Below are 25,051 nucleotides of genomic sequence, written 5' to 3'. Positions count from 1 at the left end.
TTTCTGCTCATTCAAATGCTGCATGATTTTGTTATACCTGTAGTTATTTTTGGATTTTTGGAGGGGTTTTGTTTGTGTGTATGTGTATGTGTGTTTGTGTGTCACTGTTGATTCCATTTACATTGATGCAATTACTATGTATATTCTTTGTTTAACTCTGCCAACTTCACTTTGCATCCATCAAATGTTTTATCATTCACCAATTAATAGACATCTACTTCATTCCCAAATCTTAGTTATCATGAAATGTGCTGTTATAAATATTTTGTAGTACATGGCAACTTCCTTTTTATCAGTGGCTTCTTAAGGTTATAAGACAAGTAATAGAATTTCTGGTTCAAAGGGAAGATATTTTGGTCACTTTATTTAGAGAATTCAAAACTGCTTTTCAAAATTATTGTACCACTTTATAGTATTACCAACAGTGTACTGGTGTGCCTACACTTCCAATATTGGCTAATATTGACTACTAATATTGACTACTTCTATTTTTTGTCATTTCTGTCAATGTGCACTGTTTAAGATACAATCTCAAGTTTGTTTATATTTGCTTTTCCATTATTATTCATGATTTGGAGTGCTTTTCATTTGCTTGTAAAGACTATGTGATTCATCTTTGGAAAACTTTATATCCTTTGACCAGATATCTCTTGGTAGATGGCTATTAGTTTTACACATGTGTGTGGAACTAATACTTATGTTTTATCTATCTATTTCAATACAAATATATGTGTCCCAATATATAAAAACAACACACACACATACATATGTGTACACACAGACATGTGTGACTTATATATCTTGAATAATAAACCTTTATCAGAGAAATTTCATACAAGATTTTTCCCCATTTGAACGACTTCCCTTTTTATTTTAATTGCATTAATCTTATCTATGCAAGAACTTTTCAGTTTCAGATAATCAAAGTTATTTACTTCATCTTTCATAATTGCCTCTATCTCTTGTTTGCCTAGGAACACATCTTCTACCCATCACTTTGAGAAGTATGTGATTTCTCTTCTAATATTTTTATTGTCTAATCTTTAATAGTAAGGTCTCATCCACTTGTAGTTAATTAAAGAATGAGGTATAAAATGTTGGTTTCAGCCCAATTCCTGCCAGCATACTTTTCAGTCTTCAGAGAAGTTTTCATCAAATAAGTAGATTTTTCCCCCTAGGTAATTTATGTTTTCCACTTTATCAAACACTGGGTTATTGAATTCTGTTGTTTGTGATTCTCTCTTGTTTATCCATATTTTCTAGAATAATCATTAGAACTTTCCTTTTTTTCTATCACTATTATAAATTCTCCTCTGATTTAATATCATTATAAATACATGTATCATAGTCTATGGAAGCAGATATAGAATACTGCTAAATGTACCTCGTGGGCAAGATTAGTCATGGAAAATGCATTTTATATTGCTATTTCACCTACAGTTCTTGCAATTGTTCCTAATTAACATAAATAAATGGTCTCTTTAGATTTCTATGGACAGTTAGATTTTTAAGTTCATATATTTATCAACTGCTATATCATGTCATTCAATAACTGACAAAATAGACTGTTTCCAAAATTACTTTGTTTGAGACCTTAGATCATAGTATTAGCTTTCCCCAGTCTGAAGATAGCACTTCATAAGTAATATAGCTTAAAAAGAGAATATACTTTCCAAAGAATTTCCATGTTACTGCTTTATTAATTTAATCTGATAGTATTAGATTCTTTAATCAGTGTTCCTTATCCTTTATTTACAGTGGTAGTTTTGCTTTAAGAACATCAATCCTACTTTATTCCAGCTTTCCTTTATTTGAAAATATTGGCTACTCAGTTAATCTTTGTAATCCAACAAGAAGCATCATATGAAACTTTCGTTATTGTGCTGACATCCTCACCTTCAGTCTCCCAGCTGATTTCCTCAGAATCTTAGGAGCATTAGGGTTGGAAGTGACCTCCAGAGTTCAAATAAATTCCCTTAAACTCTATTTAGCATCCACAGAGGACATGGCTTTATTCTGGTCCATCTGTATTTTATTTTTCTTCTCTTTCATAAAAAATTAAAATGTTCCAACACAATTATGTTCTAGCACAATTACAAGGGGTGTTTTAAGTAATCATGTTTTTACTTTTAATGACTTAGTTTAATTATATCATTGTTCATAAGAATCTTAAATATAGAAAGGTAGTTTTGAAAGTTGCAATTATCATCAGAAACAATATCATAGTTTATGTATATAATAGATTGTGTGTTAATGTGATACCACTAATGGAAATATTTACCTTTATTTATAAGTGTATATAATATAGACATGTGTATACAAACAGACAAACATACATATCTATATTTGTGGATTGAGTTTTACACTAATACAATTTGACATTACTGTGTTTTTTAGGAAGGGAAAATTCTTGACCTAGTGTTTCCATTCTTATTCCATTTTAGAGCTACACTATGTTGACAGATTTCCATCTAAGCTCCTTCTGTATCTACTGAGTTGTAAAAGGATTGTTTTATTGGCAATATCTTTGAATTATCATTATAATTTAGCCTACTATTTTGACTTGAATTTATCTTGATCCTTGTACTTTTATATAATTTTATATTTAATAAATGAGTGTGGAGAAAAAAATAATCATATAATCAAAAACCAGAAGAGATCTCAAGCAATCATTTGTTCTAACTCCTTAATTAAAAAGAAGTCCAGCATACCTGAATCATCTAGAGCAGATTGTTACTTATCACATTTATTTATCCTAGAAACTTTCAGGAATGGAAATAATTCTGTCCATTATCACAACTTTCTCCACTGATTAAACACCTGCAAAAACATATAATTCTTATGAACTCTGTCCTTTGTAATATCTCTCGTTCAGTTTTCCATACAGAAAGACAATTGGTCACTATCTTCCTAACAATTTTTCAATTGCATCTTAATAATAATGGACATTTCATAGAAAATAATGTTACCCAGTAGTAGCTGATGTTCTCTAATCAAGGTAAACTTCCAGGTAGTTCACGCTCCAGTCTGTTATATTCCATGTTTGTCTCTGTATCCCCAGCACAAACCAGACACTGAATACGTAACTTTTGATATGCCTAAAGTGCGGAAAACTGGCGGTACCCTTTGATCCAACAATACCACTACTAGATATGTATCCCAAAGCTATCATAACAAAGGAAAAAGTTAAGATGGCAGAGAAGGGACAGGGACTTCTAGAGCTCTCCCAAAAAGCCCAGCCAAATACCTGTAAAAAATGACTAAAAACAAATTCTGGTGCTGTGGAACTGACAACATGATGAAGTGAAGCAAATATCCAGCAAAAGAGAGCCTGGAAGGTTGAGGGGAAGTGTTTATTGTGCTGCACTAGGAGTAGAGGGCGGTCCAGCCTGGGGCATGTTGGCACAGATGGGACGTGAGCAAGCCTCAGCAGTATTGAATCTCTGGCATTTGTGGTGGTTTCTGGATGTCACAACCCCAAAATACTGAGGACAAACTGGAGGATCAGTGGAAAAAACCTGTCAGATCTCTGTGAGGTGCAGAGTGATGTGGAATCTGCCCCAGAATTGCAGAATGGGTGGAGGAGCCCATGGCAGCTACAGAAGCAGGAGTGGCAGCAGCAGCTCTTTTTAGAGGTCTAGGCCCACAGATTGTGGGACAATCGAGTGGGTAACAGTGCACCCCCTCCACCCTTATTGGAAGCAGAGAACTACCTTGACAAAGAGCTCAAAATCCAAGTAAATGACTGGAGAAATGAGCAAAAATGGAAAAAAGAATCAGACTATAGAATCTTACTTTAGGTACAAGGAATACCAAAATATACAAACAGAAGAAGACAGCTTCTACATCCAAAGTCTCCAAGAGAAATATGAATTGGTATCAGGACATGGAAGAGCTCAAAAAGGATTTTGAAATTCAAGTAATAGAAGTAGAGGAAAAATTGGGAAGAAAAATGGGAGCGATGCAAGAAAATCATAAAAACAATCCACTGCTTGCTAAAGGGGACCTAAAAATGCTGAAGAAAATAACACCTTAATAACAGACTAACACAAATGACAAAAGAGATCCAAAAAGCCAATGAGGAGAATACCCTAAAAATTAAAAATTTCCAGATGAAAAAGGAGGTACAAAACTTCAGTGAAGAAAATAATTCCTTAAAGATTAGAGTGGAACAGATGGAAACTAAGACTTCATGAAAAATCAAGCAATTATGAAATAAAAGCAAATAAATGAAAAAATAGCAGACAATGTGAAATATCTCATTGGAAAACAACTGACTTGGAAAATAGGTCCAGGAGAGATGATTTAAAAAGTATTGGACTATCTGAAAGCCATGATCAAAAAAAGAGCCTAGACATAATCTTTCAAGAAATTATCAAGGGAAACTGCCCTGGTAGTCTAGAACCAGAGGGCAAAATAAATATTGAAAGAATCCACTGATCACCTCCTGAAAGAGATCCCAAAAGGAAAACTCCAAAGAATATTATAGCCAAATTTCAGAGCTCCCAGGCCCAGGAGAAAATTTTGCAAGCAGCCAAAAAGAAACATTTAGAGTATTGTGGAAACACAATCAGAATAACACAAGGTCTAGCAGCTTCTACATTAAGTGATCAGTGGGCTTGGAATATGATATTACAGAAGTCAAAGGAACTAGTATTAAAACCAAGAATCACCTACCCAGCAAAACTGAGTCTAATACTTCATGGGAAACAATGGCCAATCAATGAAATAGAGGAGTCTCAAGCATTCTTGATGAAAAGACCAGAGCTTGATAGAAAATCTGACTTTCAAACACAAGAATCAAGAGAAGTATACAAAGGTAACCAGAAAAGACAAATCATAAGGGACTTACTAAAGTTGAACTGTTTACATCCTTACATGGAGAGACAATATTTGTAACTCTTGAGACTTTTCTCAGTATAAGGGTTGGTGGAGCAATTATATACATATAGAGAGAGGGCTCAGGGTGGGTTGAATACGAAGGGATGATATTTAAAAAAGTAAAACTAAGGGGTGAGAAATGAATATATTGGAAGCAGGAGAAAGGGAGAAATAGAATGGAATAAATTATCTCTCACATAAATGAGGCAAGAAAAAGATTTTTCAATGAAGGGTAAGAAGGGGGAGGTGAAAGGGAAAGATTGAACCTTACTATCATCACATTTGGCTTAAGGAGAGAATGAAATACAGACTCAATTTGGTATGAAAATTTATCTTACACTACAGGAAGATAGAGGGAAGGGGATAAGTGAGGGGGAATGATAGAAAGGAAGGCAAAATGGAAGAGGGAGTAATTAGAAGGAAGGTCAGGGTTAAAAGAGAGAATAAAGTAAGTGGAGGCAGGATAGGATGGAGAGAAACATAGTTAGTCTTTCACAACATGACTTTTTATGGAAGTCTTTTGCATCACTACACATATTTAGTTGCTTGCCTTCTCAGTGGGGATGGATGGGGCCAGAGGAAGGAAAAGAAGTTGGAACCCACAGTTTTAAAAATAAATGTTGAAAATTGTTTTTACATACAACTGGAAAATAAGGCCTACAGGCAATGTGGTATAGAAATCCATCTTGTTCTTAAAGAAAATAGAGGGTAAGGGGATGACTAAAGGCAGGGATGTTATAGAAGGGAGGGCAAATTGAGGTAAGCAGTAATTAGGAAAGCATGATAGCTTGGGGTGGGCAGAGGGGAGACAAGAGGAGAAATTTAGGAACTCAAAATCTTACGTAAGTGAATGTTGAAAACTAAAAATAAATTGACTAATTGATAAAAAAATTTAGTAGGGGAAAATAAAAGAAAGTATTCTTCAAAAAGAAAAAAAAGTGAAACTTTCTAACATGTATGAAAATATTTATAGCAGTTTGTTTTTTGTAGTGGCAAAGAATTGGAAGTTGAGGAGATGCCTATCAATTGGGGAATGGGTAAAGAAGTATTGTATATAAATGTAATGGAATACTACTGTTTTATAAGAAATGATGAGCAGACATATTTCAGAAAAATGTGGGAAGACTTACATCAACCGATGCTGAGTGAAGTGAGCAGAATCAGGAGAACATTGTATGTAATAAGAGCAACATTATATAATAATCAATTCAGATAGACTTAGCTTTTCTCCACAATACAATGATCCAAGACAATTCCAAAAGACTCATGATGGAGAATGCTATCCACATCCAGAGGAAGAACTATGGATTCTAAATACAGATCAAGATATACTATTTTAACTTTGTTTTGTTTTTTCTTTCTCATAGCCTCTCCCTTTTTTTCTGATTCTTCTTTTACAACATGACTAATATGGAAATATGTTTAACATGACTGTATCTATATAAGCAATATCAGACTACTTGCTTTCTTGGGGAGAGGAAGGGAAAGGATGGAAGGAAAATATTTGAAACTCAAAATCTTACCAAAATAAATGTGGAATACAGAGCAAGATGACTGAATGAAGGCAGGGATTTGCCTGAGCTCTCCCTCAAAACCCTCACAATACTTTTCAATAATGACTCTAAACAAACTTTGCAGTAGCAGAACCCACAAAAAGATTGAGTGAAATGATTTTCCAACCAAATACAACTTGGAAGATCAGCAGGGAAGGTCTGTTTCACTTAGGTGAGAGTGGAGCACAGTCTAGTGCAGGTTGTGACAGTATAGACTAAATCCTAGGAAACAAGGAACAGAATTTCAAAGCCACTGAATCAGCATCACCAGCAGTTGTTTCTGTAACTCTCACCCACAAACAGTAAGGGTGTCAAACAACTATTCAGAAGGGGTCTCTTTGCTAGCACTGAGGCAGGACTCTGTTGCTTTGCCCATACTTGAATCTTTTTGCAATCTTGCATGGCAGTCCCAAGGCAAGGGGAAGCCCTAACACAAAAGAGTGTATAGCCACAGTAGAGTAGGGACCCTTGTCACAGTTTCAAGGCAGAAAACAGTACTTGTGATCACTCATAGACCAGGCAACAGGCCATGAGAGAGTAATAAATACCTCTCCTTAGTTCATACCTTGGATGAATGGAAAACTTACAGGTCCCTAGAAGTATTTATCAAGACAGCTGTACAAAACCACTCAAGTTTGGGATAGAGTGCCCTTCACCCTCAAGGCAGACCCCCACTTTAACAAAAAGTTGCAAGTCAAGTAATCAGCTGAGAATATGAGCAAGCAACAGAAAAAATCTGATCATGGGAAGTTACTATGGTGACAAGGAAATTCAAAACACACATTCAGAAGATAATAAAGTGAAAGGTCCTACATCCAAATCCTAGCATAGGACTAAGGAAGTGGGATGGCAGTGCTCTATCACAGGAGGGGTTGAAGGGTGAGAGGTTGGAGTGTAATGGATTATATTAGAACTGTAGCAGGTGTGACAGAGTTGAAAATTTGGGTGAGAGCTTCCGGATGATGACAGGGAGAACTGTTCTAGAAGGAATGAGTAGATATAGATAGATAGATAGATAGATAGATAGATAGATAGATAGATAGATAGATAGATAGATGGATAGATGGATGGACATAGACATATCTATATCCATTTATCTATATATCTATTTACCTATATATCTATATCCATCTGGAAAAATTGCCCATGGAAGGTTAAAGTAAGTAAGTTTTCTAGGTTATATAGCACTTGCCTATAATGGTCCTGGCCACTATTCTTTTACATGTGTTGTTTTCCACGTTAGGATGTAATTTTCTTTTAGGATATGGTCTCTCACTTTTTTGTATTTATATCTTTAGCACTTGGCACAATGCAAGACACATAGTAATGACTTAATAAACATTGTTTTTAATTCATTAATTCATACTTATAATATTTAACCTATAGTAGAAATAGAACTAATCTTCAAGATTGATTCATTCACTCAACATATATTTATTGAGCATAAGTTCAGTGGGAGATTTGAAAGCATATAAGATCAAGTTCTTACCTCAATTTCCCTTTCTTGAATCTCAAAAGGTTTTGTAAAATTTTCAAACAGATAGAAAATCAATGTTTTAAGTTATACACCTGTGATAACATCTCTTTTTCATCAGAAAAACTAATTTAAATTTTTACAAAATAAAAATGTTAACTGGTTTGCCCTTAGAAAGTATTTTGCTAGGCATTGAAATCATGTAGTTGTTCATAAAAATCTTTCTGTCCTTGCTCTCAGATATTAAAACAAAATAAAACAAAACAAAACGAAGAAATTGTTATCTGCTTCCTAGAGTGAAGTGTGTCAACATTGACTGAAGACAAGTTCAGGATGGGACTATTAGGGTCATCTTTCTGAATGCTGTGCATTCTTAAAAATATAGGAAGTGTGGGAGAATTGGAGACATAATTCAAGAAAATATCCTCCCTAAAACACTTTAAAACCTATGAAATTCAAATTTCCAATAGAATCTTTAATGACCATTATTTATTTGACTCCTTCTAAAAGAGAGGAAAGGAATGTTGTTCAGAACTTGAAAGACCTTTCCAAAGACATATCAGTTATCAGTTAAAGATTTTAAAAATTCAATTTTCAAAATACAATTTTGCTCAAATGACAGTTTATCATAGAAGAAATTTTCCCCAATTAGTGTAAATTGTTTGATTTTGTGTGTGGCAGGCATATAACTAAATAACAAATCTCTTCTTAGTAGAATAAATCATATTTGTTTATAATGATTAATAGTCCATTTTTAGACATCAAAGAGGAAAGATACTTATTTTTAACTTACAAATCTAGTTCCTTATCTAGAGGAAATATATCAGTTTGGAATAGTTTCTAATCTAAAGATCAAATATGCACACTTTTGAACAATAAGTATGCTTTATTTTTAACATTTTTGGTGATTTTATTGTAAGCTTGTTTTCTTAGGATGGTTTTGGAAGAAGCTATTTATTATGGAGAAACAGGCTTGAAACAGACTGCACTTAATAGCTATGATCTGCAATAGAATGTAATAGAGCTGCTATAAAAACATTTTATATTTAGAACTGAGATAGCCTCCTATTAAAAAATCCAAACAGAATGGTTATTTTTATGGGTTGGTTGATTGTGAAAGTAAAGAAGGAATTTGTTACATGTGTATATGTATGCATGTGAACATTTATGTAAATATGACTACCATGACACAACTTTCAAAACAAGTCATTCTTAAATATGCCTTTATATTCTGCCTTTATACTTTTTATTATTAATATTAAACCATTCTTATTTTAATTCAATCAGACAGCATTACTGAAGTCTTCACTAATATCTATGTGACCAGTTTTGGACCTGTCTCAGACACAGATATGGTAAGTCCTTTATTAAAAGAATATTTTGATTGAAATATCTGATTGTAATTGTTTCAATATCCTTTATTTATTTTAAATCTTTGTCTTTAAAAATGTTTTGATTATAGTACAAAGATCTATTGTTTTTTTGGGCCAAATGGAAAATAACTTGTCAGCACACTGATATTTGCTAATTTGGCTTTCTAAAAACATTGTTTGCACCCTTCATTTTACTTTTATCTAAATTTGGTGTCTAAACATTTGTTGCTGTTGATTCTAGGGATATTCTCTAGATTTTGATTTCCTATTTACCTATCTTTGAGTAATTCCTATTTAGTTTTATATGTTTTGGCTGTCCATAAAGTCCCTACTACTTCCCAAAGTTTTGAGCTATCCGTAGATCTGGTTCCTACCTTATTTTTAAACTTCATAACCTTCTTCTTTAGATAAAATGAATTGGACAAAACAATTCCACAGACCGCACATACTGTGTGCCCAATCTTTAAGTTCCTTGTGTACTGGTGAAGTTTTGTCTGTCAAGTTTAATATGAAGCTTCACACCTTCCTTAGTCATTTCTTGTCTTAATTATAGCCCACTCCTTTCTATTGAAACTCATTACAGTTTGAAAAAAGTTTTGCTGAAGGCTGTCTTCAGAAAGATATATTTAATTTATTCAGAATTTGCTGCCCAATATTATATACATGAATTTCATATGTAATGTCTGCTTGTCATTATTTACACATGAACACAATAGTAAGTCTTAGTTAAGAAGATGTAACCTCAGTTTGAACAAACCAAAATTTTCCGCAACTACATTTATTATTCTCTCATAACTGTTTACTATAGTAATATACATGGATAATGTAATGAATGTATATGTCTATAAATTTCTTAAAGGGTGTGAGGAATCTTGGACTGTGAGATAGGGGTGAAACTTTAGGATGGGGGGGTAATCTATTTTATCTGCTGTTTTACCTAATTTCAATTTCAAGAAACAAGATGCCCCCAATCCAGGTACCCTCTGGAGTCCCTGTCTCCTACTTTTCTGCCTCCTTTGTGTGTTGTCTTACCTCATTAGATTGTAAGCTCCTTGAAACCAGGAACTGCCTTTCTTTTTATTAATTATAGTCTCAGTACTTAAAACAGTGCCTGGCACATGGTAGGCACTTAAATTTTTATGGAATTGGATTGGGACAAAGAATATCAAATCTGTCTCCTGTGGTACTCACAAACTCCCAAGTTGATGGAACTTGGGTTCTTGCAGTGACAGCTGTCTAATTTTCTAATTTTTGGATGAATAATTCTGAAGAATCAGTGATATAACTTATTTAAACAAAATACAAATTTTTAAATTATGTTTGGATGTATTTGAAAAAAATCTAGATTCATAATTTCATTGGTCTACAGAATTCCCATTATGAAAAGTCATTTAGAAAAAAAATCATTTAGAGTTTGTAGTTTCAGAGAATTATCTCAGGTTCCTAGGAATGTAAATAATTTGTCCATAGTTATATAGGTAGTAAAAACTTGAACATAGATCTTATTCTTTCTAAGATAATATTTCACTATGTCTCATTTCCTGTTCTTATATGCAGATGGATTTAACACACTTAGACAAATGTTCCTTAAAAGAGGCTAACTTAAGCAGTCTGAAACATCAAATCAAGTTGTCAACAAGAATTTATTAAATCTTTTCTCTGTGTCAGGAACTGTGTTAAAAGTTATATAAGGTATATAAAGAAACACAAAAACAGTACCTGCACTCAAAGATCTCACATTCTAATTGGGGAGATAATTTGCAAACAAGTATGTACTTACAAGATATATGCAGGGTAAAATTGGAACTGTCTCTGAAGGAAGGCGGTATATCATTGTTTGGAAGAGATAATATGGCCTTATTTAGAAAACTGAAGTTGAGCTGGATCTTAAAGGAAGCCAGGTACTCCAGGAAGTGGAGATGAGAAGGGAGTGAATCTCAGACAAGGGGTACAGCATATGAGAAGGTATCAAGTGAGGTTTGAGGAAAAGCAAGTGGTTCAATGTAGCTGAATCATCATCATAGAGTTCATGAAGGGGAGTAAAGTTTCAGAAGATTTGAAAGGTAGGAAGAGACTAACTTGCGGATGGTAGAAGTAAGGGAATGACATGATCAGACCTCAGAAAGATCATTTTGCATTAAAGTGGAGGAAGGACTGGAGTGTGGAGATACTTGAGACAGAGAGAACAACTGAGATGGATGAGGGATGACACAAGAAGTTGTAGGGAAGATAAAATAGGTTGGAAAAGCCACTATATTGAGTGGGATAATGAGCAGATTACAGTTTTAAAAGCATTGCTATGGCACAATGAGGATCCAATTAAGATTATGTAACATAAATCTGTCCTAGTCAGCATTGTTTTATGAGTTTTTTCCAACAGTTAAGGATGATATGAATAAGAGCAAAGGCAGCAGATAGTGGTAGTAGTCCAAGTTTGGAGTCTGGAAAGGTGTAATTGATGATACAATACATGGGCAAGTGACTCAGCATAGAGAAATGAGGGTAACATTAGAAAAAAGCTATAAGAATTAGTTTTGGAGTTACCACAGCATCCTCTACTTGGGAAACAATCTAAGGAGAGAGATATATTGACACACTTCCTAATTACTTGGGAAAATTTTGCATATACAAATTAAGGTGATCTATTTTTTTCCATCATAGAAAAAAAGTTATGTCTGTACTAAGGGAGTAAACTAAAGGAGCAAACTTCAGAGCAGAATTGTTTTAGTATTTTCCATATTGAAGATACACAAGACAATAATTCAGTTAGATTAGAGAGTATTTGAAGGTGTTAGATGACATTGAAAAGCAAGTAGAGTGAATGACAAGCCTAAAGTTTAATACCTACCACAAGTCCCTGGTCTCCATCTTTATCTCTCATTCCAAAATGGACCAACAAAATTGGATAAAAAATGAGTTATAGAAATTTAAATTTAGTAACCAAATTTAATTTGGCACATTGTTAGGACAGTAAGGAATTGCTAAAGTCATTTCAACTATTGATTTAAGGAAAAGGTTTGAGCAAATGTTCTTGGATGAAAAGTCTAAGCTTCAAATAACTTTGGTAACATTAGATTATGTGTTCAGTGTATCTTACCCTTTAGACTAAAGAATTTATTTACCTCTTTCCTCAAGCTGGTTAATTTTTCACTCTGTGGACTAGGGACATTTTCCATATTGCAGAGCAAATGGAGATATGTCTCGCTATTGGGTAGCAGGGTATTGGAAATATTTCAAGATGTGAATGGTCTATCAAGATGTTCTTGGAAAGTGAGAATTTCTTCACAGTATTTCTATATTCTTTTACTGAAATCTACTTCCACCTGGTTCTCCCAAGAGGAACCTGGATTCTTGTACGTGCGTTGCAGTTCTAAGCACTCCTTTCATGCAATGTTAAAACACTAGATGAGGAGGGAAAAGGGGAATACTCACCTTTGCCACTTTTTTTTTTCACTGTCCTTTTATCACCAACACTAGCTAGCTCTATTCTTTTGACAACCACCTGGGCTGTCTTTAATACTAGTTTAAATTCTTATTGTAGTGGTCCAGTCATTTCCAGGATGTTATTCTTTCTTGTTTAAAGAGTTCAGTACGTAAGTTACAGTCTTCCTCTCCAATCCAGAACTTTTCCTTAGACCAAACAACATCAAAACACACAACTTTGCTCTTAAATGCCCCAGCCTACTCGTGGTACAACAACCTCAGCAACTGTGAATTGCATCTTAATTTTGAACATGCTGTGATTGTTGATTGATCATTCAATACTTTCCACATTCATGATCAAGAACCCTGGAATTCTTCCTTCTCACCATAGTCCCCTAGACTTCAAGTTATTATTTGAAATTTCTTTCACCCTCTCACAGCTAAACTCCTCTAAAGGGGTATATTGATGTTGTATATTTCTTGACCTTCCATTCTTTTCTTTTCTTATATTTATTTGTTTATTTTTAATTTTCAACATTCATTTCCACAAAATTTTGAGTTCCAAATTTTCTCCCCATCTATCCCCTCCCCCACCCCAAAAAACCATGCATTCTGATTACCCCTTCCCCAATCTTTCCTCTGTTCTATCACACCTCTCCCTTCCCTTATAATCATATTCTCTCTTTTCTTGTACAGCGTGATAGATTTCTATAACTCATTACCTGTATTTCTTATTCCCCAGTTGCATGCAAAAACCATTCTCAGCATTTGTTCCTAAAACTTTGAGTTCCAACTTCTCTCCTTTTCTCCCTCCCCATCTATCCCCACTGAGAAGCCTAGCAATTCAATATAGGCTATATAAGTGTAGTTTTGCAAAATACTTCCATAATAGTCATGTTGTGTAAGACTAACTATATTTCCCTCCATCCTATCCTGCCCCCCATTTACTCTATTCTCACTTTTGACCTTGTTCCTCCCAAAAAATGTTTTCTTTTAATTGCTCCCTCCTCTCATTTGCCCTCCCTTCTTTTTCCCCCCCACCCCACTTATCCCCTTCTCCACTACTTCTCTGTAGTGTAAGATAGATTTTCATACAAAATTGAGTGAGCGTGTTATTCCCTCCTTAAGCCAAATATAATGAGAGTAAGCTTCTTTGGCCTTTGCGGATTGAACAGTCTGGGAACTGCAACTGCTCCCTGTGACTCCTCCCTCTGAGGCCTGCTCTGGTCCTGTTCCTGCTGGTTCTGTGAGGCCGTAGCTGGGCTGTGCTCTGCTCCATGCCCAGAGTGATAAACCTTTCCTGTTGGCCTTTCAGTCTGCCTTAGACTGGAAATCTCTTTCACTTTTTCATTTTGTGGCTTCTGGTGCTCTAGAATTTGTTTAGTCATTTTTTAACAGGTATTTTATGGGCTACTGGGGAGAGCTTGTAAGAGTCTGTCCTTCTACTCAGCCCTTTTGGCTTCGCCCCTCCTTCCATTCTTTTCTTAACTGTTAACCTCTCACTTGACACTGTTTGTTTTCAGGGTCACCCGTGATTCCAAATCATAAATCCTATTTTTCTAAGTAAAGGGACCATCCCATGACTCAGTTCTTAAAGAGGACTCTTCACTGAATGGGCTTACCTCACTCTAAGTGAGTACCTGAAAAGGCCTTAGCCTTAAACAGCCAGGGTCTCCCATTGCATGCTGGGTCATCTCCACTCATCCTGATGAATATCTGGCTTTGGAAGAGAAAGTGAAACTGGTGATCTTGCACAGCCCTCCCTCACTCAAAGTCAACTGCAAATCAGGTCATCAATTCCCTGTTGTTATGGTCGTCTTCGAAAACAAAGGCAAACACAACTCAGCTCTCATATTTTCACCTCCTCAGTTTTTGATACTCTCTACCATATCTTTCTGGACGCTCTTTCCTAAGTTTCTGTGGCTGTAATCTTGCTGCATAATAATTAACCACCTTCCTACTGAGCAATACCCCAAGGCTCTGCCTGTAGCCCTCTTCTCAGTTCTCTATCACTGTGTAAACTTACCAACTTCCATAACTGTGATTTTTTATCTCTCTCCAGAGTATTCTCAAATCTACATATCTAGTTCTAATGCTTCTCCTCTCCCTGGTCCTCCCAGCCCTGTTTAACTCCAATCCTGTATTATCAAGTGCATGCTTGATATGAGTATCTGAATATCTTCTATGTAACTATGTGCCCAAAAATGTTTAATAACTTACTCCAGAAAAAAGAAAATGCATCCAGGAAACATATTTAAATTTACTCTGCATCATTACAATTTTCTCCATCCCTTTTTTAAGTTGAGAAAAATCAAAATAAGAAATCAACCCCTGATTTATAGTGTTTGCTCATTATGGAGATATAAATATCCTCACTGAAAGTTTAACAATTGGCTCAATAACTTGAGCTGGCTCCAGCACAGTTCAGGTGTGTGTATTCTCAAATCTTATATCTCTTGTAACCATCTCCAATTTGTTACCTAATATAAATTATTATTAATAGTAATAATTATTAATAATTATTTATTTCCTGGGAAAAAGAATTCTATTTCTATTATTGTTGTCTCCTCTCATTATTTATGTACATAAAGACAGATAGTTACTTAGGTATATTAGATTGGATTAGGTTTTTCTCCATTATTAGAATCATCAAGAAGATCATTTTGGCTGCAAAAGAAAGTGTATAAAGCTAAGTTATATGTAATAAGTTGGTAATGTGAACAAAATTACATGGGAGCTTGATTATGAAGGGTTTTAAATTTCAGGTTGATAATCAAGCACTCACAACTGAATATATCTATATCTATAATCTATGCCTATTGTAATTGTATGTTGCATATACACAGTTATCTTATATATTAATAATGTGTGTATATGCAATGCATATATATATTGTTTATTATATCCCTACTCTGAACATTATAATAATGCATAGTATACAATACTATACAATAAACTGAATATTATATAGATGTGTTTATTCATATATGTACATACATTTACATCTTCTACCCACATATTATATTTATATATGTGAACATAGCTATAGATCTATGTGAGTATATGTATATACATTACATACACAAACAAAAATATGCATGTTTGGCTATTAACTTCAACTTTAGATCTTCTCCTAATCTGGCTCCCAAATACTTACTTAATCTTAATTCATATTAGCTTCGTATACTCTCTGTTTCAATCAAAGTGACCCAGGAGCTATTCCTAGTAGAGGAAATTCTATCTTTTGTCTATGTGGCTTTGCAAAAAGTCAAATCACAAAAATGTTTACTTCAACAATAACAATAAAAGGAGCATTTGTATAGTGACTGAACATTTGCAAAATGCTTTATATGTATTAACTCATTTCATCCTCAGAACAACCATCTGAACTAGGTGCTATTTTCCTCATTTTACAAATGAGAAAAACGAGGCTGAGAGGTGAAGTGACTTACCCATGATCGCATAGTTAGTAAGTGTCAGGGGCAAGGTTAGAATTCAATTCTTCCTGACTCTGCCTTTAGCACTTCTGCTACTTTAGCACATTCACAGAGCCCTCTTAGTGTCTCCACAGGTCTGTCTGGATATACTTTATCTCTATTAGAAAATCTCAAAATTCCTTTGAAGTACAAATTATTTCTCCCCTCTTGATGCAAGGCTTTGCCTGACATCAGCAGCCATTTATTAGCACTCTGTCCCTTTTGAAATGAATTTGTATATACATTCTATATGTGGTTTATTCTTTGATCTTGAAGAAGTCCAATGTTGTATTTACTTACTTGTGTACATGTTATATTCTTCAATTATAATGTAAACACTTTAAGGATAGGCACTATTTTATTATGGACTTTGCATGTCTAGTGCCTAGCAGTATCTTGCTTATAAATGGCAAGTAATGTGTGTTAGCTGAATTGAATGATATTAAAATATATAGGAACTAAGATTCGCTATATAAGACTCTTGTGTAATAGACTAAACAAAAACTATCAGAGCCTAGCAATTTCACAATCCTAAGAAAACAATGGCTGAGCAAATTGATAAGATTTTCCTTATTTAGGAGCTTAATTAATTAATAGGACTAAATAGTAGGAATCAAAATGAAAAAGTAAATCAGAAATAACTGCACCTAAGCATTCAAGAAATTTTGGGAATATTGAAATTGGATTTAGTTTTTCAACCTATTTCAAATGCTTCTAACTATTCAAAATCACTTATAATTGTAACTAATAAGGCTGAAGTGGGAATGAACGTGGTTACGTAACAAAACCACAGATAGGGTGAAACATTCTGTGACTTGTAACCATAAAAAAACGAAAGGCAGGAATAAAAGAAATCTTTATCAAATGCAGAAAGTGATACCTGGAAATTTCTTAGGCTTTGAATAAACACAAGTCATTTCAATTTTGGATGGATGTTTACTTTATGGACTGATCTTCAAACTCTGATATGGATAAAAACTACGGATCTTCAATAGCAAGTTATAAAGAGAGTTATATTGAAGCTTTGCGACTTACAAGAGAACAAGATCATGCTGAGAGTTGAATATTTATTGGTACACCAGCCTTTTTGTAAGGGAAGAATGAATATGGATCATCTTGTTGATGACCTCAAACTAAATATGCACTGTAACCTGAATTTCTGTTGGCAGAGAAATCCACATTAAGAAATTACAGGGGAAAATGAGGAAAAAAAAACACTGAATAACTTCATTCAAAAATCTGTTTTGTTATATTCAGGTATGCTTATTGAGGAAAAGGGTAGTTTGACTTTTTAATGGCATTTAATAATAGAATACAGAGGAATATCATTAATCTGGTACTGAAGTCAAAATGGAATGTAGAAGGACACAGAGGCAGTTAGTAGAAACCAAGGCTGTATTGGTATATTATAAATGATTCTTGTTTACCTCAGAAGAGAAAATTACTGCTTCATTTACAAAGAAGTTGTTGCTATTCCACTTTCAGTTCTTTCCCATAGTAGGAATGATTTATCACTGAATCATCATATTCTCCCAGTTCTATACTGGACATCATTGGCATGCATGTGAAAAATAGTTGAATAGGGTCAAATGTGAAGTTATTAACTATGGAGCTGAGTGAAGCCACCTGGTCTTTATGGGAATGGAACTCACAACTTTGGGCAACTTAGTACTTTGTGTTAATTTAATGTATTAAAAGGTAAAATTTTTGTTTTGACTTTGGGTCCATTTCTTCCTTCCTTTTCATCTTGTCCTTTTCATTTTTGGTAATATTGCCATTTTGTCTAGCAAAATGTTTGGGGACAATGCAACATTTTAAACAACTCATCTAGAGTGTATAAACTTGCTTCCATATTCTTTGAGAGAAGATCTCAGTGAAGGGTGGAAGGTTGTCTAAAAGATATACAAGATGTAAGGAATTACTGAGTGGAAGAGAAGATGTGGGAAGTTTTGAAGGGAAAAGAATGTTATAGTGATTATGAAATCAGTTTGATGCAGTGGATACTTAAGGAAAAGAAACTTAGTGATGTTTATAAGGAAATAAATGTGGTCAAATGACAGCCAAAATAAATGATCATGCATCTTTAGCAACAAGGCATTTAATATCAATAAAGTGAAAACAGGAACATCAGTAAGAAAAAGGTTAAAGGTTTTATATTATGCCTAGGAAGAAAAATTAAAATTGGTTTTTGGTATATAAACATAAGGTAACTTGTTTAAGGATGTGGAGATTACTTTAAAATTACTTTAAAGGGGTATTACTTTAAAGGCATGAACAGTTAGAGCCACAAAGGACAGTAGAGATTGTCTTTTTCAACTCCCCACTTGACAGATGAAGAGACAGGTGACACGAAGTGAAAGGACTTGTCCAAGAAGACACAGCTAACAGGTTGCAGGGTCAAGACTGAACTTATATCCTTAAACTCTCAGGCCACAGTTCTTTCTAATATATTGTGGGGAGTTATCAAAAGCAAAATGTTCCTTTTCAATAAAACACAGAGGATAGATAGATGCTCTCTGTAGTCCCTTCTAGCTCTGAGTCAATGATTTTAGGAGACTCTGTGCTAATGTCACTGAAATGCAGTTTTGCAAAACAGAAAATTATCATAGAAATAAAGTACAGAACAAACCAGATTGTCCTTGTATCAGATTCATCCTTACACTCTCATTTTATGCAGAATATACAGTTCGAAGCATGACCTAAACTGCCAAGTATTCCTGTTCAGGTTAGTGATGAACATTTATAATGACATTAGCCTAAAAGGAAAAAGTGGCATTGCAAAGACAATTAGGAACAATGAAACACACACACACACACACACACACACACACTCACACACATACACATTGTTATCTCAAAATCATTAGCTACTCTAATTGTCCAAGGAAAGTTTCAGGACTAAATTATAATTAAAGATTCTAATTACAATGTCTGCAATTAAGTTAAAATCTTTTACTTCAACATTTAAAAATTCATAAGTAAGAAGGTAATTAAACTTTGGAATGTGCTATGCTGACAAGATGACAAAGTCTGTAGTTGGATGTGTGCATTTAAGTAATTTAAAATGCTTTCTTCTTTTCTTCTACATTTGGAGTGTCTATTCCCAGAGTAAAAAACAAGTTATTTGCTTTAATTATATACACATATATGCATGACATGTACATATAATATGTATTATATGGGTATGCCTATACATGTACCAATACTCATGTGTGTATGTGTGTGTGTTTCTGTTCATATTATTCGGTTAAATTAAGCCTAACTATCAGTCATCATACTTGGGATGCTGCTGTAGATCAGCATCCCTAATCTATGGGCACTCAGAATGTTGGAATAGTTACTTTACTTTAAGTAATGAAAACATAGAAGAAAGCTGTACTTCCCAATGTAGAGCAGTTTAACCTACATTCTGAAAGATCATGCTAGTCATACTAGTATAAGGTCATTCTCGTATAAATAGACAACATCAGAACTAGGATTCTTTGTCACTATCAATCAATAAAATTCATGCTACTCATGCTACTATAAGGTCATGCTAATATAAGTAGACAAGTAACATCTGAGCTAGTATTCGTCACTATCAGTCAATAAGCATTTATTAATTATTATGTTCTAGGCACTGTGCATTGAGAGAATCAGAGCACATGTGTTGCCTATTATCCCACTAAAATCATTATTCCTGTGTTTTCATTCAGGTACATTTATGAAAAATTCCTCCACTCCCTAATGATCACCAATTCATTTGCAGTTTATAATCCTAGAAAGCAGCCTGTAACCTTGAGAGGTGACTTGAATTACATATACGTTTCTATGTTTATTATGATGCACATATATTTGGTCATCTATGTATTATATATTATAGCACATATCTTTATGTATCTATGTTATTTAATGAATCTGTGATTTTATTGATATGGTTACTTCTCCACAAATGCATAGTCTCCCTCTTACCCCCACATTCTCATCTTGTATCATTTTTGTCCATATTTTCTGATAAATTATTGATGAATGACCTACCTAATATGCTGTTTGATTTCACTCTTTTCTCCATCTTACTTCATATTCAGCTACCTCTTTTTCTAGTGATATTCATCCTCAGTGTTATCTTTTATGCCATCCCTCCCATAAAAGTCCACTCAGCTGCATCTCCATCAGAGAATAGAGCTAGTAGTGTCAACTAGAGGGGTATCAGAATATTGCTGACATTTTTTGGATGTATGCAGATTTGCATAAATACTAGAGCTGTTCATATCTTCCATAATTCAGTTATTTATTGAAATACTTATAGGAACAGTGATGTAATTGATACAGATATCTTCACCAAATCAGTGCAGTTCGACAAGTCTTTATTCACCTTAATAGAGTTGCTGGACATCATCACTGTTATCAAACATCAACAACCTACACCACCCATCCCTGATCATCACATCTCTGGTTGTGAGCTCCTTTGAAAAATAGTTCACCAGTCCCGTTATATAGACAGGTGGTCCATCTTGGGACCTATGCTAGAATCCTTTGTAGAAGCTTCCAGAGATTGTTTATGATTGGCATATAGCGTTGAGGACCAAAATCACTTCTCTACCAAATTAACACTTTGGAATAAGAATTTTGTAGAGGACCAAAGTTCTGCAGAAAATATAAAGACCTGCTGGGATTAGTTTATAGGGAACTTCTGAGTCTTATCCCTCTATATCCATGTAAGAGAATAGTTCCACCATATTTTCATATTGCTACTTAATTACTCTTACAATTTTCATCAAGGAGAATTGAGGCATACACCTTTTGTACTTAAACTAAAAAGAATTAAGGGAAGGAAACAGTATTTTCCTTTCTTGGCACATGGCCCATACGTATCCTTTCACTGGGCTAATAAGGCACAATTTACAGTGATTTAAAAAACAACATCCAGGCTTCTAGTCTTTCTGCCTTTGTGAAGCAATTGCCACTTAAACATTTTATATTGAAAAATTGACAAACAAATTACCTACAAAAGTCATTTCAATGCAAGAATTCTAAGCCACCTCTCAGTTTTGTAAGAGATCTCAGAGATCAGAACAACAGTGCATAACCCAATACCAATGCCCTTTTAGTGTTCAGAGGGTGAATGTGGTGGTGGTCAGAACTGAACAGGATATTCAACTTTTAATTTGATCAGGCCAGGATATAGTCGTATTATCATCTCCGGCATCCTGGACCTGCTCTAATGAAGCCAAGATTGTGTTAGCTCTTTTTGCTCTTATATCACACTATTAAATTATATTGAGTTTGTAGTCCACTAAAATCACCAGGATAACGAATGATTCATGGCCATATAGCATCATCAAAATAATGCTTATGTTAAAAATGTGTGAAAAAGATCAGGTTTTGTTTACAGAGAGAAACTTTACATCCTATGAGGTCATTTACCCCAGTAGGCTCCCATCATTTTCAACTCAGCAACTAGTTTCTTCTTGTTGACAGTTTATAAATGTATTTGATTGAAGTGACTCATCACAGAGATTATTTGAAACCTTAATTTATGTCTAAAATAAGCTGAATTTAAAATTATTTGCAAGTATCTGAAAAGTATTAGGAAATAATGTAAGAAGATGTATTATTTTCTTCAAGTGATATCACTATTATAATTACAAAAGCTTACCTTTTGTTTCTCAAACGAAGAAAAATGACTATAAATAAAATCTTTCAGACTATAAAGAAAATATGTATTCAAAGCAGTACTCAAAACACTACATACAATAGAAGAATGATATAGATTAAATAATGTCATAAAATAACATGATTATAGAACAGATCTAGAATTAAATTGGATATAGGAACTAGGATAGACAACACTGGGAATATTATGCAGTGCTTTTAGAGATCCCAAACTACTCAGTTCTGCTAAAGTTCAATTCTTTAACATTAATATTCTCTTATTGATACTTTATGCTATATCACTGAGAATCATGAAACATCACAATCTCACAAGCACAAATAACTCAAAATATAATGGAAACACAAATATTCTCTATATATGGTATATTATTAATTATTATTTTCATGAAATTTGTTACAAAATTCATTGTCAAAGGCATTTATAACTAGAAAAAGAGAAGAGTTGGTTTTATAGTAAGAGTGGGAGACAACAGATAGACAACTTAACTGATCCCCGCGATATGAGAATACCAGTGATTGTCCTCATAAAAAGACAAAAGAAATACATGATTGAGATGGCATTGGTAGTTGTGTTCTTTTATCTGTGTATAAGGGAGACATATACCAATTAAAATAAGAATGAAACTAATTGTAATATAATATTTTGAAGGATCTGTGATCTTAATGATGTGGGTACTCCAGTGATACAAACAATAATTCATCAAAGCAATCTTAACCTGTGCAGCTTTCGTCCAGATTCTCCTACAGTTTTTCCAGAGGGAGTCTATTTGGTACACTGGGGGCTATGTAGGTCCTCTTATATTTTGTGAACACTGATGCACACAGCCAGGGCATTGTTTATTACTCACTTTTACCATATGGCATTGGTAATAAGCTACACCCCACTCAGAGCCATCATAAGATTCTCCATATTTTTTTTGGATTATCCACAACTTAATTTTTTTTAACTCTCTGGATTTTATTAACGTGTGAGTATTCATTAACAAATAGAATCATTGGAATAATATTAGTATTAACAATACTATGGGGCAGGTTCTCCATATCTCTAAACAGCAGTGTTGTGTAGTGAATGAAGAATTGGACTTTGAATGTTGAAATCCTGCTGTGTGATCTGGGCAAAATAAGTTATCCTTTCCCTCAAGACTCAGTTTGTTCTTTTTAAAATGAGAACGATAGTTGTTGAGTTTTTTTTTAAACTGAGTTCCAAGGATAAGATTCTATAAATATATGTATATATGTATATATGCATATATATAGATATATATATTTGTAAACCTTAAACTGACAGATAAATATTAGTTGCTATCTACATTTCTATGAGGGAGGGAGGGACAGAGAGAGAGAGAGAGAGAGAGAGAGAGAGAGAGAGAGAGAGAGAGAGAGAGAGAGAGAGAGAGGAAGCATGCAACTCAGTGGACTGTACATCCACATTTATATTATAACCTAAGTAGACTTTTTTTATCCAAATGCATTCTCTTCTATGAAAACTATGTCTTCTAAGTTGAATATAAAAATGAAAATTATATTTCTTTTTTGTATTATCAAAATTTTACACATCATCACTACCTTAGCAAATTTGAAATACTATAGATAAAGCTGTTATTTTGATAATTTTATGACTCAGATGCAAACAGTTGTCTGAAAATGCAAAAGTTGTCAACTGTTCTGAACAGACACATGCCAATGCAGATATATTGAACGAACTCAGATCTGGCTTTTCATTCTCATACACAAGGAAGCTTTTCCTGTGCTTAGTGACTGGCATTATCTGAAAAGGCTGGTTGGCATTTGCAAAGATGCTTCTTATCTTCTTGGTTAATCACAAAGAGTTGCAACAACAGAAGTGTCATTTTCAAAGCCATTTTTCTCCCAGTTTATGACAGAAAAGAAAATTCAGGAACATTTTTGATCAATATAAGAAGCACAATTTGCTACTAGTTGGAGACGATCGTTATGAAATATTATTTTTAAAGCTTTTGATAAAGAAGAGAGTGATTCATTTTTACAATTTTTGGAAAAATCATATTGTTAAGCTTTATTGCTGTATCTCTCCCAAAGTCATAACATGAACAAAGAGGGCTATTTTCCAATCAATGTAAACTCATTATTTGGTAGTTGTGTTTCCATAGGAAATCAATATTATCAAATAGCAGTCACTCAAGAGCTAAGATAATAGGATAATAGAGCTAGAGCAGGAAAGGAACCCAGGAGGCAGCTAATCAAACTGCTTCCTTTTTGAGAAGAAAAACCCAAAGTCCCAGGATTTTAGGTAACTTTGTCAAGGTCCCACAGGTAGTAAGTACACGTATGTTTTCATGATACTTGAATACTTTGATCAGAGATGGAGGTGGGGGCTAAAAACAGGCTAAGAAACAAATACAAATCATAATTTAGGTGTTAGTGAGCTTCTACAGCAATATTTCAAGGTCAAACCTTTGTCATTTCCCAAACTCCTTCTTCTGATGAATATTGTCAGTTTATAAATTAGTACGAAAGTCTGAGATTTGCATGAGACTCAGATATTAAACTCAGCAAGTCCAGAGTTCAAATCCAGGCTCAGACACTTGAACTTTGTAACATTGAGCAAGTCACTCATTTTCTTCATCTGTAAAATGGGAATCATAATAGCACCAACTTCATAGAATTGTTTGGAGGATAAAATTAAATGTTTAAAATGTTCTTTTCATGCCTTAAAGCACTATATAATTGCCAGTTATAATAATAAATATAATGATGTTATTTCTGTGTCTCAGATTTCAACTCATTCCTCCTTGATTCTAAGTTTCATATTCTATGTGCTAAATAAAACTTTTTTTATATGAAAAATAGTCATGTCATATTTATGTACAAAACCCTTTTATTTATGTAAAGGGTCAATAAGGTGGGATGGTGGATAGAAACTTGCAAGTGTAGAACATTCTCCTCCAACTTTGCTCTTTACCCTATGACTCAACTATGTTATCTCCCTGGAGTATCCATTTGAAATGTTCAGCCCCCTTCTCCTTGATTTCCTTTAGTGGCCTCCATTTGGGAAAAGGTCAGCCCAACCATGAAATCAGACTGACATTCAAATCTGACCTGAAATAAATAACTCTGGACAAGTCACTTAACCTCTGCTTACATCAGTTTCCGTAACTATAAAATGGGGAAAATAATAGTATCTACCTCTTAGAGCTGTTGTGAGGATCAAATGAGACAATATTTATAAAGCACTTA

The 25,051-nt window shown here is 34.1% G+C and overlaps 1 protein-coding gene across 1 annotated transcript in view; it reads left to right on the top strand.

Annotated features, from left to right (window-relative positions):
- Positions 1-25,051, top strand: part of GABRA2 (gamma-aminobutyric acid type A receptor subunit alpha2) — a 138,826-nt gene that overhangs the window by 66,178 nt on the left and 47,597 nt on the right. Inside the window, exon 3 of the mRNA XM_072621433.1 lies at positions 9,196-9,263. Within this exon, the coding sequence (XP_072477534.1) occupies positions 9,196-9,263 (68 nt within the window). The remainder of the gene's footprint in view (positions 1-9,195; positions 9,264-25,051) is intronic.

Source organism: Notamacropus eugenii, chromosome 6, assembly GCF_028372415.1.
Source record: "Notamacropus eugenii isolate mMacEug1 chromosome 6, mMacEug1.pri_v2, whole genome shotgun sequence".
Lineage (NCBI taxonomy): Eukaryota > Metazoa > Chordata > Mammalia > Diprotodontia > Macropodidae > Notamacropus > Notamacropus eugenii.
The sequence above is the reverse complement of the archived record's forward strand: the minus strand, read 5'-3'. Positions and strand labels throughout refer to the sequence as shown.